The 19970-nt window shown below is 34.3% G+C and overlaps 1 protein-coding gene across 1 annotated transcript in view; it reads right to left on the bottom strand.

Moving 5' to 3' along the window:
* Positions 1 to 859: 859 nt before the first annotated feature.
* Positions 860 to 19970, bottom strand: part of Rcd6 (Reduction in Cnn dots 6) — a 41292-nt gene continuing 22181 nt past the window's right edge. Inside the window, exons 2-7 of the mRNA XM_068768074.1 lie at positions 10556 to 11074; positions 7423 to 7566; positions 5943 to 6038; positions 3954 to 4066; positions 3267 to 3379; positions 860 to 2436 (exon numbers count right to left, since the gene is read on the bottom strand). Of these exons, the coding sequence (XP_068624175.1) occupies positions 1874 to 2436; positions 3267 to 3379; positions 3954 to 4066; positions 5943 to 6038; positions 7423 to 7566; positions 10556 to 10681 (1155 nt within the window). The 5' untranslated portion in view covers positions 10682 to 11074 and the 3' untranslated portion in view covers positions 860 to 1873. The remainder of the gene's footprint in view (positions 2437 to 3266; positions 3380 to 3953; positions 4067 to 5942; positions 6039 to 7422; positions 7567 to 10555; positions 11075 to 19970) is intronic.

Raw genomic sequence — 19970 nt, 5'->3', positions numbered from 1 at the left:
TACAATCATAATTTTTAAAATAATGTTTGACATTTTTGCTAATTTGAAGTATTTGACAAGCAGCTCGTATTTTGATATATATTATCTTATTTTATTTACGTTTATCAAAGAGCTGTTTTACATTAAGAACCGATTACTTAAAAACTCAAGTAGACACTAATATTTCAATAGTTGTTAGTCATTTTCTTTTCTACTATATCGAATGTAATGCTTTTCAAAGCTATTCATGATCTCGGAAGCTGTTTTTCGTTAAGTCGTACATAGTTTTCATTTCTAACTTACGAATTAAATTAAGTTTGATAAAATTAGTGCTCCTTTGGTAGGAATAATATTTCATGAAGGCTAATACTTTTATAAACTATAATATGTATATATGTTCGAAACTCAAATTCAAACGCCGATTTGATACTGATGCCTTCAGTGATGTGGTCGCCGTCATTGAGTTCAGGTAGAAATTGTATATAATCTCTGTATATGTGAATCTACTATTTCTATTCTATTTCTGACACCATGTAATCCTCGCTTTTTAGTAGGAACGAATACGTGCTCGGATGGTAACCCACCTACTGGTGCTAATGGCGTATATTCATGACCGCGACGTGATAAAGGAACAAATATGTTAGTGTGGTAACTCTCCTTCATAATCGCTTTATTTTTACTATACCGTGCGTTAACACGGTGTTTGGGTAATTATTTGTATTAAAATACACTATTTTAAAAAATATTTTATTATCCAATTTCTTAAAAATATAGTGACTGGAAAATTTTCGTACATTCATTTCATAAGAGCAAATTATACACAACTTTGGTTATTAGGTAACGAACTAGACGTATAAAAATAAAAATTACAATTAATAATCAAAACTCGATACAATAACTTAAAAAAATTTAAGATTCTGATTTTTTAATTAGATTAATATGTTTGTCACGCAATACATAAATTCTTTGTCACAGATATCCATCACATATGAACATGTCAATTTTATTTTACAAAATTTGATGTACAAATATTGACATTATATAAGAAGCTCATTCATTATATAAGAAGAATAATTCTCAAATGCTAATATTTTATTACAACCGTTCTGGAAACAATAAAGTAAAATAGCACCAAATAATATATAACATAATCTTTAACTAATCCTTTAAATTAAATCGTTTGGGCTCGCGAAGTAAATAAATCTTTATTGTTTAACTAGCATATATTACACTATAACAATTGTTATACAATTTAAATGTTTTTAAAATAACAAAACAATGTCAAACTATAGACAGTATTGCGTTTCATATGTGTTCCAATAAATTCAAATCAAAATTCTTCAATTGGGACACAAGTATTCTCTCGTAAAGAAAATGCTGACTATATTCCTCAAATCATAACAATACCTTTCACTATTTGTATTAGCGATGTTTTTCATCACCGTTTTTGAATGAACCGTCATCATTATTTCAGCCATAAAAGTTCCATTGTTGAACATTGGTCTTCCCCTAGATAATTCCAATAGAAACGGCTGGAAGCGCTCCTGCGGACCTACGTCCAGTATCATCCGACGACTTTAACCGGGTCTTCTGCCCATTTTGAGAGTGAACGTCGCTAGTTATATTTGCCGGTCCTAACGGCTGGTCATCATGTTAACTACAAGTGTTTAAATTGTTTAATACTGTAAACCACAATTCTTAATCACCAGATTACCATTGCTTCCATATTTGACACATAAATTTTATATATTCAAGTGAACTTTAATTTAAAAAGATAACAAAATATAATTTGTTATGACAATTTCATCTTTAAATTTATTTATTGTACAATAGTTCTTCGTGTATAAAACGTATCGTTCTTTAGGCCGGTAGAAGAAGCTTTGACTTCAATGTACTACAAGGCAACGTCTTTGTACTTAGTCAAATCATCGGATTCATTGCCGACGGATGTGTGACTGTTGCGAAGGTTATAAAGAACCCTTTCCCTGGACCCGCTGAAATGGTATGGGTCGTGACGTAATAAATTAACTCCATAAGCCGCGTCCTCTCTCTTGTAGTCCGGATAAAACCGCGGATCGTAATCCGGCGGATACATCCGCGGATCGTAGTGATACTGCCTGTAATACGGGTAAGCTATTTCGCTCTTACAATCCATCCGGTCGTCCGGATAAGCGTCGTAATCTTTTGGCGGATATTCATCGCTAAAAGCGCCGACAACTGAGTGACGACGTTTGTACGGATTGTCGTACGGTCCGGACCTTGGTCCCACCCAGGTACCGTACGTTTGAGGTGAGGAATATTGTTTTGGGAATCCGCGAAGGCTCGCCGCGTACTGACGGTCGGCCAAGTGTTGCCAGTACGCTGGCGGCGGTTGTGGCAGTACGATTGGGTATCCGTGACTTATTGACTGCCGAGATGCTAAATGACGACGTAGGTCGGGCATAGAACCCGATTTTCCTGTAAAAGAGGTTATATATTATAAATGTGTCTTAACAAAAAATAAAAAATCAATTATTGATGTCCATAACTATATTTAGTCTCTGATGTGTTTTGGTTTAAAATCTATTTGTTTTACTTATTATGTCCAGCAAATTGTTAGTGCAAGCAGTTGTGGCCGAAAAGTTCATAAATAACGACCACGAGCTGGTAGAAGCGCCGTGGGTAGGCTCCCATTAGTTGGACACATGAAATAGCCAAGGTCGCGGTCAGTTGCTGACCGATCACTGTAGCTACCTTTGAAGGCCTATGACTCGCGTTGACGATGATGATTACGTAGAGGTAATCTGAGATCTTACGAACGTCAATGATTATGTAATTTTTTAATCATTTGTAAGCGAAGCATTTGACCTCTGTCTAGTCTGATGTTAAGCGATGACGAGGTCTACGATGTTACATGCTTGCCTAAAAGGAATCTATCAACTCTTGTCTTGAAGACTCCTACGTTATAATTGTATATGTAAGTTAAACGATGTCCAATTGTGGGCACTCTTAATTCTAGTAATTCCATGGAGTGTCCACCGAAGCTATGTAAAAGCTCGGCTGCCTCACAATTCGGTGAAATAGTACTATGTAGCAGCCAGAGCCGAAGTATCCCCGAGAGCCTTCGAATTTTGCTATTTTAAAGAGGTCTTAGGGTAGGCACCCTTTACGCCCGCGGTAACAGTAAAAGTCAAATCCCAAAAAAACATCACACCTAGCTTTCATTTTCTTCACCATCAAGAAGGACGTAGTGTCTTCTCACCTCCGGCTGTGTAACGTATAAAAGTGTGAAAAATAACCTTCATTACCATTATCGGCTAGAAAAGCATCGTTGGTAAAGGCAGAGGGCGCGTCGGGCACGTAATGACTGGCGTCGAATTCGCTGCCGCTTGCTGGCACGCCGTTTGCGCATCCGCCTTTCCTAAATGATTATTTAAGAAAACATTAATAAAAATATTGGTAAAGGTAGACCCTTCACTATGTGTACCGACGACGGTTAAGGTCGCGTGAAATCGCCGGATACGGGCAGCACAATGCATGTTATCATGACGATTTTCGAAAAAATGGGTTCAGGTCGCTTTTAACAGGTCTTATTGTAAATCTATGGGAGGGACCTATGTCTAGCAGAGGGTGTCCTACTGCTGAAACGATGGTGCCCTCCGTGTACAATATTATAATGGTCTTAGGATGTTGTTGGGGCTTCCACGTCACTGCAGCTCGTCCGAGATGTTTGCGCTTACGCGTACCGACGGGTTTCACACCGTATTGCGCAAACGGACCGCATCACTTCTGCACAGAGAACGTGGAAGCACCAACGACATTCTACGACTAATTAGTGATAAGCCTGACTGCCCTATTCTGCGACACTGGCTGCGTGTTCATGTTCACGTAGCCGGCACGAGTACGGACAAATATTTAAATTAATTAATTACATATATTTTATTATAAAACCAATATGGACAAACGTCCGAAATAAATGATAAATAAATAAATACCTGGCTTCTCTCAGAGCATATGCCGACTGCACAAGCACGACACCACACACAATAGCCGGTAGTCGGGCAACGTAACACGCGAGTTCTGCACCTCCATACACACCTTGAAGACCCTGAAATAATTTACGTAATTGAATAAGCGAAAGTCTTATTACGCTTTAATAATTGATTTATTTTTATTTAATATTCTTTATTGTACACGTTAAGATACATTTAATAAGTTTTACAATAATATACAAAAAAAGTACAATGAATGGTTTTATAACACAATAATAATGTAAAATTAAAAAATGCGATTTTCTAAAGTTAGCTTAAGATATGGCGTGTATGAGAGGACCGCTTAAAACGACCGAGTAACGCCGTCACTGATGGGATACGTACGACTGTTTATCTTTGTAAACATATGTATATTTTACACCAAATTTAAAATAAAAACTGTTTCAAGGCGATAGAGGGAGTACTTTGCTAAAAGTCCTTAGTAAAAGGCGTATGGTAAAAAAGGTACAACCGTACGCCTTCTTTGCATTGATTCAAGAAGGAATTCACTCGATAAAAATTATTTAATAACTGCCATAAGACTCAAATCACATTCCATTCAATAGCTTTGGTTTTATGATAAAAAATCTGTTTTTTGCTATTTAGTGAAAAATACCTATCATAATATAATGGAAGATTCCCGGAATGCGGATTTACGAAAGAAACTATCTTCAAACAAATGTGACATTTCTGCTTGAAATTTTATTATGACGCACTAATATATGGAAGAGGCTAAGGTCTTATATAAATTAAAATTTAGTGATTATTTTGTTTGATAGAGATAGATATTAACCGAATCCAACTCAGGTGGGCAGTGTACGGGAAAGTCCGACACATCTTCCCGTCCAAAACACCGCAACCTAAAGACTAAGGTTTATAACCTATTTGTTGCCAGTGATGATCTATGGATCCGAGACGTGGTGGTTTACGGTGGGCCTTATGAGAAGGGTTTAGGTTATCCAGAGGACAATGGAAATAGCTCTGGAGTTTCAATGCGAGATTGAAACAGAAATGAGGATACTCGCAGAAGAATCGAGGTCGTTGCAAGAAAATCTAAAGTGACAGTAGGCGTGGCACATCGCTCGTGCAAGCGATGGCCGATGGAGCGGAAAGGTTCTTGAGTGTCACCTACTAATCGGTAGACGGGGCTCTCTACTGTGTAGGCTGACGACATAGTTAAAGTAGTCGGTCTACCCAGTGGATCGATATAGGGAAGTCGCTGGATGCGGGTAGTGCTAGACCGATCATCGTAGCGATCTTTGGGGGTAGGCCTATGTCTCTCTGTGAATGTCTATCGGCTGAAATGAAGAAGGGGCAGATATTTTTTTTGTAAATTATGTACGTAATTGGACATCAATTGTTACATATTGACGTACAAAACCCCTAATTAATAAACAAATAAAGAATTTTTTGAAAAATGAACGACACTTAGTCTTTTTAGTATTTTGAATTACAGGCAACATTTAAAAAAAATCACCCATGAACTTACTGTTGTAAGTCCATCATACTGTCTTCAGAGTAATAATTATCATTTTTTTTCTATTAATTTTAAATATTACATTAATAAGAAACGTACGAACAGATATTTGTTTATGATATAGAGAAGAGGCGGGATAGAGAAGGCTTTTGCTTCCAGCGCGAACGATTTCTGAAGTAGTTAATTATCAATGATTCAAAGTGATGCTAGCTCGATAATAACAATCGATCGAGTCGAGGTTTCGAGCTGTTGGGAACCTTCAAATCGTAATACTTTATATAAATAACAGCCCAAATTGACCCGCATTCAATCACCTCATGGAATGTTTCTTCAAGCGACCTCAAAGCTTTACTTATGTAACTATCTGAAATGTGGCTTCTGAGAGGTTTGATCATAGTTAGTGCTATCCCTCGTCCAATCCATGGAAATTGTAAAGGCCTCTAAGGCAAATTGTGACCATCCCGCATATTTCTTACCCAATGGCTAATTGACATGTAGAACACGAGCGCGCACTCCGGTATCAGAACCAGGATGACCGCGATCAGCCACGCCAGCAAGTACGTGTTATTTTTCTGAAAATAAATATGATATTAAATACAGTTAAACTTATATCCTCATTCTGCCATCTTAAACAATATTATATGGTGCTTCTAAAATTTACACGTGGCTAAAATTATGTAAAAATAAAAGAAATATGAAATAACCTCAATATCTCTATCAATCATCATCTATTTGAAATAGCCCCTTAAAATAACCTTAATATTTTATAAATACTGTTTAAACCAAAATCATATCTGACCGATAGACGACTACTGTGAAAGACCCCCCCCCCCCCCAAAGATCGCCAAGAAGACCGGTCTTGCGTTACCCGCATCCAGCGACTTCATCGGTCCACCTAGTGGGAGTCAACCCACGCAGTTTCTATCGACTCGAGGTCGCAACTCGATAACCTTTCGGTCCCAACGACCTTCGGTTGCACGAGCCTATACAGTGGGCGGGGTATTCTCTGCCACTTGGTAATATTTGGTTGTTGTTAAAGAGTCCATTTGCTGTTTGAAAGGGATCGCCGTTTGTGATATGACGCCGTATGTACTTCTTCTTTGGTCTTATCTTCATCATTTTAGTCGTAGAACATTGGCATAGAGCGTTTTGCGACGACGTTAACAAGTTTATCTGCCCTCTTTGTGGTTGTTATGGTTCTTTAGCAAATTTTATAAAAAGTTTAATAAAATAAACTCCTATGTCCAAGCCCACCTTTTCGGCCATTGCATCTGGTCACTCCAGTGTCAAAGCGATTTAACATTTCGGCGGCGTTCTTACGTTCTCTGTTACAATCTAGGGTTCTTGAGGGAGCTACGTTATGGAAATGAGATTAATGCCTGCGTCCTCAAGCCTGCAAATTCTGTGACTGCCAATAAGGCATTAGCGTAAATGCAGAACGAAAAATAAAGTAAAAATTAGAGAAAGGTGTGTTATCTGTCTGTTGGAGAATTAAGTTCTTATTGAAAGATTCTACATAGGTGTTTGTTTTAGATGTAAAGCGGTAAAGGGGTAATATGTAACTCATTAGTCAGTCAAAAGCTATAAAACTTGAAAGTGATATGCTAATAACTTTCAGCAATTAAATATCTGCAGGGATATTTAGTAAATAATAATTAATTTTAATATCTAGTAACGAAAACTGTTTTTGTTCTTATATTATCATTACATTATTATTTTAGAAACCATTTATTTTCAGAAAACATCAATTTGAATGACAAGAAATGAGCTATATATTCGACCCTTTAAAACTTTTACATCTATGATCAATCAACCTGAAGAAATAGATGAAAGACCGAAAATAAAAAATAAACCACACCTTAGTGATATCTAGGTTTGTTGGTAAAAAAGTTCTTGTTGAAGTTGCAGTATGGCTATATAGCGGTTTGCTGTGATGTCAACTGTACATCTACTTACAGAGATAAGTCCATGCACCAGCGTGACTGTGGCCGCGATCACGATGGAGTAACACACCATGAGCAAGGCGGACGCTACCGGCAGCCCGCTCTGCGACTCAACCACCCACACTATCTCGTATATCAGCGCTATCGCATAGGCAACCTGCAACGTGAATAAATATTTAATTATTACATATACTCGCTTATTACTCTATGAAGAATTGAAGAATAGTCTAGAATACTTCCCTTCTTTCACTTTTTTCTGATACAATGTGATTGTACTTAACTGAGCATACTTACGATTGCTTTTATAAAAAAAGTTGTTGTCAGTGCAAACATAGATCTAGTAAATAATTTAGATGTCTTAGGTCACGGAGACCTCGACCAAGGCTTTCCAGGAACGGTGTAACCTTCTGCAATTAAGATAAAAGACCTAGAAGAATAAGGTCAGTTACCCCCATGGTGGATAGACGATATTGTTCAAGTTATCGGAAGACTGGATATTAATAAAGTTGCTGTCAGTACTAGGTAATTTATTTCACCTTAGTAATACAGTGAATAAAAATACCACTTATGCTCTAGACTAAGCACTCATTGATTCATTGATTAACTATGGGATAAGTTGTTGTGAAGAGATATTAAAAACACAATTTATGTATTTCGTAAGAGGAAAATTAAAAAGCAATAAATAAGAAATAAACGTTGTAATAATTAAAAATTCTGATGCACCTGCGTATATAACATATGCATAACTTTCATAATATTTATTACGTGCAGCTTTATCGTATAAAATAAATAAAAGATATAATTGCCTTGTGAGTTAAAAAGTAAAATTCAAATTTATACTGAACGAATCAAATGTTGAATATGTTTAAAAGAGTATAGAGGAATACTATATAAGCAATTATACAGAAGTCGTTAGACAGAACCTAGCAGATCAAGCGGGGCGAATATGTAAAACCGTCGTAAGAAACTATTATGGTTTAATAATTTGAAACTATTAACCACCACAATTAATTGATATTTAACAAATTATGCTTCTTAAGAAAGTTTGCAAACACTTAAACAGTAGAATTATTAAGAAACACTAATCATTTACAAATTATTGCTGTGAGAAATCCTTACTGGTATTTTTTAAGTTACTACATCGCCCATAGTCATTAGTTAATTTAAGAATAATGGGACAGTTGCATGCTGAGTTATAAGAATGCCTATTTGCGCACACAACCTGTGTGTAATGAAAATTTTGTATGTAATTAATTTTTTTATTAATTATAAATTTTAAAATTAAATAAAAAGATAGTGAAATAGGACATATTATATAAACTAAATTGCCACTGACATTTGGTTAAATATATGTAAGTCTCGAGTATTGAAATCAAAATTATGTTTTTTTTTTTAATATGGTATATGTCAAGGAAATTATTATTTTTTATGTATTACAAGTAAAAAGATACAGACATCAAAAGTTGGAGTGTTTGTTTCTGGTTTGTCTTTATTATATCAAATATATAACATTTTGAAAACGGAAGAGCCATGAAAACTTTCTTTCCTCCAATATGATTAATAAAGAAATGTACAGAGACCTTTAGAAGTTTTGTTATAAAATTAAAACGGATTAAACGTCAATGAACGCAGTGTAAATAGGTGTAGCATTAATTTGGTCAAGCATTTTTATTAAGAGAATTTCAAATTTTGAAATCGAATCTCGCTCTGGTCAACTTTCCTAGAATGTCTTCACGAGTCGTTAGATATTTTTTTTAAAAAATGGGATAAATTACTCAAATAATTATCAGGTAATGTTTTATTATGTTACATTAACGCTTCATTTACGCATTTTATCTAAAGAAACCTATGTCATATTCGTAAGGGAAAACTTCTATAGGAAAAAAAAAAAATATATTTTAATACAGGCTCTTAAGCTTTTTATAAGTCTAAACATTAGTTAACAAGTGTTTCTTTATAAAATTGCATCATTTCCTTATTATAATGTTAATCGCGACTGCAATCAAAGACTGGCCGAAAATAAACTCTCAGAAATTACCAGCCAATCCGTGTTACGTATTCGTAATGGGTGCTGTAGTCACTCTCGCTTGGACCTAGTTTCATCATACCGTGAGATAACCATACGGCGTCGCTACATAACTAGTTTAGTTTGACACCGGATCGGATATGTTCTTTATCTGTCACTTTAAGACACTATGATAAATAACAGACGAAACATATATAATGGATATTAATTATAATCATTTAATATTAGACATTTTTAATTAATTAGACATTTGACTTGAAACTTGTTTAGTGTATGTCTACGTTATAGTGGCGAACATCATCATACATGGTAACATACATAGATTCTCATCTAGGCAACAAGAGATATTGGAGTGGAACATATTGTACTACATAGTTTTTCGAACGCAGCCCAGTCGAGTTGTGTTCGACACTTGACTTCTTTCTCAAAGCTGGAGTTGTTCAAACAATTCTTAATTTGACTGTTTACCCACAGGTACGCATAAGAGTAAACAACTTCTAGGGTAAGCACGACATGGACGTTTCACATAGTTTTTGTTTTATCCATGTTTATTTAAGAACTCAGCACGAAACTCAATTGAGATCTTTGAGCATCGTGCTGAGTTATGGTAAATTCGACGGAAGAGGCAACTACGATGAAAAAACAATGGAAGAACTACCTTACTACGAAGTCGTCTGAAAACTGAAGACGAGTGATGTATTCGCCGTTGACGCTGATGCCGACTCTTTGCCAATACAGAAGCTAAAAATCATTTTCCTCATGGTGGCAGTGAACAATTTTATCTTCACTGCTTAGAGTATGTTGGACACATTGGACTAAGACTTTGTGGAAACTTCGAAAAGTCCGATATATAAGAACTTATACGAAGCAATGAATAATTATCACATTACGAGAATACAAAGACATGGTTATAATTCATCATTTAAAGCATACGATATACACTACTGATAATATACTTTCTTCGTAGATTGTCAACATGACTGGTTGGAAACATTTTGCGGACCTGGATCTAGCGTCTTCTGAGGACCTTAACATGGTTGTCTATCAACCTGGTGGATGGACGTCCTACGGTCTCCGCTCCAAAATCTTTATAATACATAGAATAAGACAAGCAACTCACCAAAGCATAAGCAGCAATAAATCCCGATGCCGCGGTGACGCTGCAACAGAATATCTTGCTGACGGCTGGCTTCATCCGAAGTTTTGGGGAAGAGTCCATGTCACTAAGGTCGTTGCACGATGACATTTTCCTGTTTTCTATCTTCCTTTTTTTACTGTCCTCCTTGAAAGCTTCTCATATCTTTAACATTTTTCTGTCGTTTCTGATATATTCATATATCACGTTTTAAATACACTCTCTGTTTAAGTCATCACAGTTGTTTCATGTTTTTACTTTTAATGGTGGTCTAATACATATTGTAGGAACTACGTTACAATAATATCTGGTATTAATTTTCTTTTGTTTTTCTAAAAATGTCTATTCTCTTTATCACCACTATATTTCTTATTGACTGATATTTAAAGGAATATAATCTATAGTAGTCGGCAATATTCCCTAGCACCGAAAAATCGCATCATCTCAATATTCACTGAGAAGACTGTTTTCTTTCTTGTCTCGCCAAGGTTTGTCATTTGTATTCTGAAAATAAAAACAAAACCCGTCAAATGATGTTGTTAAATAAAATATTTAATATATAGTTATAAATAGTGAATAATATACTCTTTTATGCAAAAGATTGATCGATTAAGAAGTTTATGACATCGTTTATAACGTAAACATTCAACAGCTATTTAAAAAACTTTTACTACATATTTCAAACACATTTAATTTTCATGTACTAGTAATGTAAATTTGATTAGACGATAATTTTTTATCTGTCGTTTACAGAAACATAGAAGCAAAAAAAAATTACGATGTACGGAAAGTACGTCAAAATCAGTACATTAAAAAATATGCGACATGTTTTGTAAATATGTGTTTGAAATTTTTTAATTAATTTTATGGGCTTTGTCATACACTCTAAACTAGACAGTGGATTTATGTTGATTTATGGGAGACCGTGCATAAAAGATAAACACGAAATAAAAATGACATAAAACAAATGCACAAAACCTAGACTGTTTACTTTTACTTTTGGCGACTGACTGGAGCATTTAGAACCTCTTTATATTTTTATTTGTTTTTTTTTTTACTTTTTATATTGTCAATATAGTTTGTGTCCGCTTTGCAATTTTGCATGTTTGTTCGTTGTCAGTCTATTATTACGTATTAGTTAACTTTTACCACAATTTTCATTTGTTTTATCCGTTTATATAGTCCACAACCACGCAAACAATCGTTTTTATTTCTTTTTCTATTTATAAATTTTGTAAATGAACTCTTTTTGCTCCTATTACCATAATATAACAACAATGTATATTTATACAATAACGGTTAATAAAAACTGAGTAGAGACACGTGTTTTTAGTTCAACGCATTCGTAGCTAGCATTGATTCCATGAGAACACGCGTAGTCATTGACTTTGTTCATGAATGCTGGGAACACAATGTGTAATTAACCTGTTCTGTGTACCAACAATGTTACATAACGAGTTACTTATTGCTTAAAGAAATTACAGGTTCTTACACTCGAGGGTTTAGTTCAACCAAAGTTAATTATTTTGGGAAATGTCTTTCTCTCGAACGCGCTTAACTTGACTCGTTACTAAACTAATAAATTTTAGTACTCTTTAATAGTCAGGTAGTTAAAAAATAAATAAATTCCATAAAGCTTTCAAGACTTCGGTTTTTATTTCCTCAATCATGTCAAAACGGCATCCCCGCATTGAGTTTTTGAGTTTGAGAAGTCGCATGGAGCCAAATCTGAATACGGTGGTTGCTTAACGATACAAGTCGAGTTTTTGATGCTTTTTTTTTCCGAAAAATTGAGTTTTTTGGCACCAATAGCGACTTGACGCATTTGGAACACAAACCATCCTTCAATATGGTTTGGGCTGTGCGTAATGACTTTGGAACTTTTGACAAATAGATGCTTGGCAAATGGTATAGACAGTCCTATTAATCTAGGAAAATAGAATTGCCTGCCTCTCTAACGCCTAGGAGTTTTAAATGAAAATTCCACCATACTTTTTTATCTCAGCGTATGTTATATATTATAAAAGCCAATTTTTTACTGCACATAAGTTTATTTTTATAGCTCTGAGTAAACCTTGATATAACTAACCGTTAGTTAAGCATCTTACATTTCATTTTGGTATAGTTCCGGCCCTTCTAGGCGCTTTGAGTCTAAATGCATACGCATAATAAAAGATACGATAGGCCAATAACTTCTGACAGTAAAAAATTAGAGAGATAAATAAATAATAAATTATTTTAATACGTAGACACCCAACTTTGAAACAGGTTTTTTAAGTTATCATTGCGGTGTTTACGTTATATACATATGTATGTATGTTTTTCCTTTTCTGTACTATGGTTGTTTGTAATTGTAATAAGACCGCCCATTATATAAATATTTAAATGTCGCATACATTTAAATATTGTGCAGTAATGAGTATTAAATTAAATTGTGTATTATTTTAAACCAAATGAACGATACTTTTAACCCTTCTAAGGTAACACCTATAACCATATACCATCCTGTTCATATATATATATATATATCACGAGTCAGCGGACGCTCGTTCAAGGAAAAGCTTTTAGTACATCATTCATTACGCTATTTAATGTGAGCTATAACTCTACCTGGGCTTTCCGTTATGGGCGTAACATTTCCTTCCGTATTTCGCGCGCAAGTAATCCTTATCTAACACTTATTTTCCCATTGCGGGTCATACTGAGAAAGTAATTAACAGTCTCGTATATTACATTTACATTCGCCCTAATTGGTGCCACGTGCATTTCGTTGGGACGAAAAAAAATTGGGGCTTTGGTCGGTTTGACCTCACGCGCGAGCTGAAAGTTTTCTAAAATTGCCACAGCTGTAAACGTGTTCACGGGGCATACTGCAGTACCTAAATAGCTCTGCGACATTTAGATATATATCTAATCAGGCCTTAAATACTATTATGATTAAAAATAAACTAAATATTACTTTTGAATTTGGAATGTCTCATGTTTGTTCATTATCTTTTTTCTATATTCGCGCCAATATATAGTAAAATAAATAGTGATGTTAAAACGGAGTGAGATGATAAATAGAATCGAGTTGCTGTAATTGCATTATATAAAGTAAGTATGGTGACAAATGCAATTTTTATAATAAACACAGTGTAATAGTAATGTATGTAACGTAGAATAAAAAAAGATGTTTCTTCTTTGTTATAATATTTATAGCAGTAAAAAAATCGTTTTTAAATCCGTATGACTACATATTTAAATGAATTATTATCTGCTGTCTCCGCAGAATTAGTACTGCCAGAAGTTAATGGCCTATCATATTCAAATAAAAACAAATAAGTTATGTTGAAAGATTCTGTGTGAAGAAGTGATGTCTTTGAACAGGTTGTTTGGAAATATGTGTAAAAGTTTCGAAGGTTTTTCGCCACAAATGCGCTATACGTGTACCTGCAAAGCTTTTATATGAAAATAGAAAAGGAGCAGGTTCCTTTCATACCATTCCATCATCCGCTTTTCTCAGGACTATAGGAGTTCAGTGAAATTACTGTAATTATATGTAGGAATTTATGTCCTATATTTCTTCAAAGTATACGACTTGACTTTTCTGGTTTTTTTTTACAATACTATTAAAATAATTTTATCACGTATAGATTACAGTTTTCAGTTTTGTTTATATTAATTTTGTTAAAGGTTATGTTATAAATCTTAAACTAAACGATTATTCTAAAAAAAAACCTTTTTGCACTTATTTCACAATAGCGCTTTAAAATATTCGTAACCACGTTTACATCTTATTTAAATGTTACCTCTCAATATTCCATAAAATTAAAGTGAAAACGCTCAGTTCACGTAAGATTTGCGTGTTGAAGTTATCAACTACACTTGTGCTTGTATAAATTTGTCGACTCAATAGTGGCAACTCAATAAAAAAAATCTTTTTCATATATTTCAAACAAAAGTTTAAGTGGATATTCATTCGCATACCCACTCTTGCAGGGCGAAGGTTATATCAGGCTTGCACCGGATAAAATTCCAACGAAGTTCCTTCACCCGGGATTGTCTCCAGATATCTGTAGTCTTGCCAACAGTAGCCACCCACGCAAACCCTTCAAGAGAGAATCATTCCTGTTCCTCCTAAGTAAACGCTCATAAGAACCTATCACACTTTCTACATCAGCCTTTCCATCTGACTCCCTCATTCCGTCACCCAGTGACCAAGGGAACCAACAAAGCGAGTAATTACAAATGTAAACTATTGTTTATCTTCCACAGCGTCACCGACGTTACATCCGGGATGCGATTCCGGCTAGTCATGAAGGGTAGATCTCTCGTTACTTAGTCTCTACTGCGGACGCAGAGACATACGCCCACGTCTGCTTTTCAACCTACCTAATCTTCTTTGTAATAGACTGAGTCCAGACAGAGCAGTCATCGAGCCAGTCCTACATAGGCCATGAAGATTCCTCTTTACGTAACCGTGAGTAAACTACTTATGGCTAATAAGACATAACAGAACTTCAAACAAGATGTCAATTAGTTTTTAAGGTAAGCAAGTTTTTTTTTTAAATTAAAAGATGAATTTTGATGTATGTATAAGATACCCTGCATCCAGAGGCACAGAATTAGGTGGAATTATGATCCATCAAACTTCGTCAATGTTCTCCCTCTGAGCTGCGTTACAGACTCCGGTATCTCCATAAGGAACAAGTGTCCCTCTCACTACAATATTCTGGATAGCCCGTCACGGGGTATCCTTTGTTAATGGTACCCCTGAAAAGTTAACTTACCTAGGTTTACTTTACGTAATATTGTTTTTGATATCTAATGGATTCAGGCGTTACTTTGCGGAAGTCCATCCTAAGTAAGAAAAGGACTAATATATACTTCCGCTATGTAGCAGTAGTCGTGCAATAAAGTGCCCCGCCCGCCAGCCCGCTTATAAATGCGCATGCGGAAAATATTACGAATTACACAACTACCACCGTTAAATCACTCAAGACGTGTTTCACCCCTCCACGGGGCATCCTCAGGAGTATTGTTACTGATTAGGGCCAAACACCGAGTCAACATATTGACAACTTGTAGCTATATATTAGTCCTTTTCTTACTTAATACTGTTTTTGTATTTTTGCGATGTTAAAATATATCAATAACATATCGAAAACCATAGAATGCAACGATTTGCATCTAGTATCGTATTACCCATATCGATTAGATAATAACTGTAAGTCGACCGGTTTACTTTCCTTTTGAAGGACGGAAATAAGCTGCAATAACTATTCGGTATTATTTCGATGCAAAGTCCATTACAAAGCTAAACGTAAAGAACAAGAGTTTCAACTTTTGGTTCCTCTTGGAGGAGCATTGAACAGTTTTGGTTTTTTTTGTTAATTAATCTTCGAAAGTATATGTAGAGAATATAGGAGTATATGAAAGTATATGTAACAGACTATTCCATATTGAATTTTTCTGCTACTCAATGGATACCACGAATCGGCAAGAGTAGCGTATAAGGTCCATTCATAAGGTCGATAGGACGACCTTATTTAGTAATTTTTGGAGGTGGCATACGTCCAGAAAATGATCATGATAATAAAACAGTCTTCTGGTAATCTCTCCTATCGTGATAACTAGGGAAGTTTTCCCTCTACGACCATCATGTATCAGGTTAAAACAAATCAAATTCTTATCTCTTATCACACTTATAGCTAATATTATCACATAATTTACATACTGTTGAGATTCCGAGAACTGCGCTCTCGGATCGAGAGTAAAAGTTTTAGCATTGCGGACTGAATCACCGCGAAAGTGCATCAAGCTTCCAAGCTTGTTCGAGGAAACATTTATTGAATTCTTTACCACGGTAAAATGTCATATGTGCTCCTCAGTAAAGTCAAGAAAATAAACATACTTTGTTGGTATGTAGATATTGCCTTGCACTGCTAAAAACCTTTGTCGCAATAAAACTAGTTTATATATGTTTAAAATACTTAACATGATTGTGGTATTACATAGTTTTAATTTGTTCGAAAAATCTAATTTTTCATTAGAAGTTAATATAATATTTTTTTTATTACATAATGTTAAGAAAGTTTCTATTTCATTTTGTACCGTAATGTTTATTTTAATTACAAATAATTAAAAAGACTATCAAGTTTTTTGTAAAAGACTTGTAAATATAAATTCACAAACAGTGCAATGTATGTTGATGGGCAATGTTTGTATTAGTGAGTATTGAAGTGAAATGGCATCTAAAAATAAATAAACAAATTACGATATAGAGGAAATTTTTATAAAAAAAGATTTTTCATTATAGTTTAAAATTTGTGTAATATCATTAACACATATTATATATTGTAGATATAATCCTTGGACAACCTTAAATATTGAAGAAAATAAATGAAATCAATTATTCTATTATTTTTTTAAAGGAACGAAATTTGAAGGTAAATATTAATACGATTTTTACATACAAAATTTTAATAACCGTACCATAATGTTTATATTTTAAAGTCGTTCAACTTTTAAAATTACAATATATGCTCTTAACACATAAAGGTCATTTTCGTTTGACACTTGTCTCCCTTTTGTATTCGAATCACGTACACACAAGGCACAGTTCTGTTGAACCTTATCACATTCCTACCACGTCCTACCTGCCATATTGCCAGTCGCTGCGGAAGTGGTTGTAACTGTAAATGTGACGTTTTTGTAAATTGGAATCTATTGTTGTTAGTATTTAGGTCGGTAATTGAGGTTAATGGAAAGTGGTCGCCGACGAAGCTGTAGACAGGAAAATAATTCACGGCTTCTTTAATGTTTTCCAGTCTTAATGGATACGGAGCGTGTGTTTTGCGTTTACTAATTTAGTTATTTACCTATTTCTGTCACATCTCTGCTTTATCTTTAAAGAAGGCGTCAGCTTTTTGGGGAAGAACTTTGCTCGCAAAACCGTTTTTGCATTCACAGAACATATCCTTGTAGGATAAAAACGTGTATATCCTTAGTAATAACAATTTAATAATTATTACATATAACCATAGATCTTTTAAACGTATGCATATTTACCAAAAGTAAATTTTGCTGAAAAATGTAGAGCCGGCTACAACAATTTCTTTATTATCATCATTTATGGCGATAGACACCAACTGCAAATCATAGGCCACCCGCAAAAAACGCCACAGTAACTGGTCTTGGGCTGTTAGCTTTCAATTACGACAATTTACTAATAGATAAATTGAAAACTTAAATTACTAAAATATTTCTAAGTCTTTTTCTGCACCCAAGCAAGTATAATCCGTCTTATCACTTAGGCAACCGTTTAACTCACCTATTTGCATTCCGAGATTAGTTCAATACTAAATTTCTGTCTATAATAAGCTAGCACTTAACATTTCGAATTTTATATATTGTATACACATTCAGGTTTATTAATATCCTATCACAGCCTACAATATTTATATGTTACAGAAGTGATCTTAGTAGTTTAAAAAGGGGGCTTGTGTTCTAAACGGACGAAAGTGAGAAGGCTAATATCGATGTCTACTATACATTATCGATTTAAATATTAATCATTATATCGTTTTTAAATATGGATTATTATCAAAATTTTCTAGAATAATCCGTAACGAAAAATGTATATCGTTAATAAACAATCAAGCTTTGAATTATCAAAGCTTGATTGTTTATTGATTACAAGGACTGATTATTGCGCAAACCGTAACGACAGTTCATGTTCAATAGTTTATTTCAAATAAGATGCACGTATGAATACCTTGTATAAATAGACAAAGAGAGGGCTTAGCTCGGGATTTCTCTACGAGATCGAATCAAGAATAAGAAGATCCGTTTACGAACGATACAACGTTACGATACGAGTCCAACAGATTGGTAAGATGAATTGCCGTAGTCGTAGGTCAGCTTTTTAGGTTGCCGATAGACACTGGATGCTTGCTTTCAACCGGTCCTATTGAATATCTGTGTGGGAGATTTATATCCAGCTGTAGACGTGATACGGCTGAAATGATGATGTTGATGATAGTCAAATAACATTAATTCAAACGACTTAATTAGTAAAGTAGTTTAGGTTAAGATCCCTCAACATCCTATGCAACTGTCAAAATCTCTTTCTCCTCAAACAGTATTCTCATTGCTCAGGGTTATGATACCGTAGACACGGAGCATCGTCGTCATTATACTGAGCCACATTTTTCTCCATTTACTATTGCAGAGTGTAGCTTCAAGTTTGCGGTTGTGAAGCTTTGAGCGAATTGCCTCCTGATATGATTACAGCCTCTTCCATTTCCTTTTCCTTGCTATGTGACTGAAAAACTTCAAAACCCTTTTCCATCTTCCTCCAGCATCACGTCTCGAAAGTATTTATTCGCATCTCTATAGACCTTCTTAAGGGTCCACGTTTCCTTAACATAATACTGAGAAGAACAAGGAAATGACCAGTTTTTCTACAGCAGCGATATTGTTTTTTAGCCATGTTGGCTATTTTTTATTAAACGTTATCATATTTATTTTTCTTTCTGCTCAAGTGTCAAAATAAACAGTAAAAAGGAAATTAAACGTTTTCGTACTTCGAACAAATCTAGGCGAAATTAATAATCATTTGTTTAGAAAAAATATTAACGGTTAACATTCTCGAATATAAAACAAGTGGCCGACTTAATCGATTGTAACAGTAGCGAGTTATAGTAACATCCTTCCGTGTGTTGCGCCGATTCTAATTAAAAATATTACCGCGTACATTACGATGACTTATGAAAAATTACCAATATTACATACATCGAATATATTTATGCGTTGCAAAAATGTACTCGTTCTTTGTTGTTTAAAAAGAACGCCTGTTTATGATTTTACACCACACGCAATAATGTAAGTTTTAAGTTTAACTGCCTTGAATTAAATATTCAAACATTTTGCAGTCTATTAACTAGGTAATTATTTTTATTAAAAATCACAGACTTACTTAACTATAGTTTATAATAAACATGATAATAACTTGTAAATAAAGGCTTTATCTACAAATTAAAGAGTTAATAACCAGATAATAAAATATTGTTATTATTATTACAAAACGTAATGTAATGATTATCGAATAATTTTTTTAATACATACATTTATATATATGTATATGTATACATGAATATATACGTATGGGGCTAAAATTAAACAAAAAAAAAACATTTTTTTTCAATATTTTCAAAAAAAAATTTTTTTAACTTAAATGCTAATCATTTTCTGTAGTCAAGTTACCGACGCACGTCTAGATACAAAACTATCAAGTATATACAGAGTGATTGGTTATAAGCGTATAAACCTTAAAGGAGTGCATTTATAGTTTATTTGCTTTTTTTGCTAATTGATGTATACCTTCAACAAATTTCAATGGCATCAGAAACAATAA

The sequence above is a fragment of the Battus philenor genome, unplaced genomic scaffold (genome assembly GCF_028537555.1).
Source record: "Battus philenor isolate CCGP_79_NKW_IND1 unplaced genomic scaffold, ilBatPhil1.0.hap1 SCAF_24, whole genome shotgun sequence".
NCBI classification, from domain to species: Eukaryota; Metazoa; Arthropoda; class Insecta; order Lepidoptera; family Papilionidae; genus Battus; species Battus philenor.
This window is presented reverse-complemented; position numbering and strand designations above follow the sequence as displayed.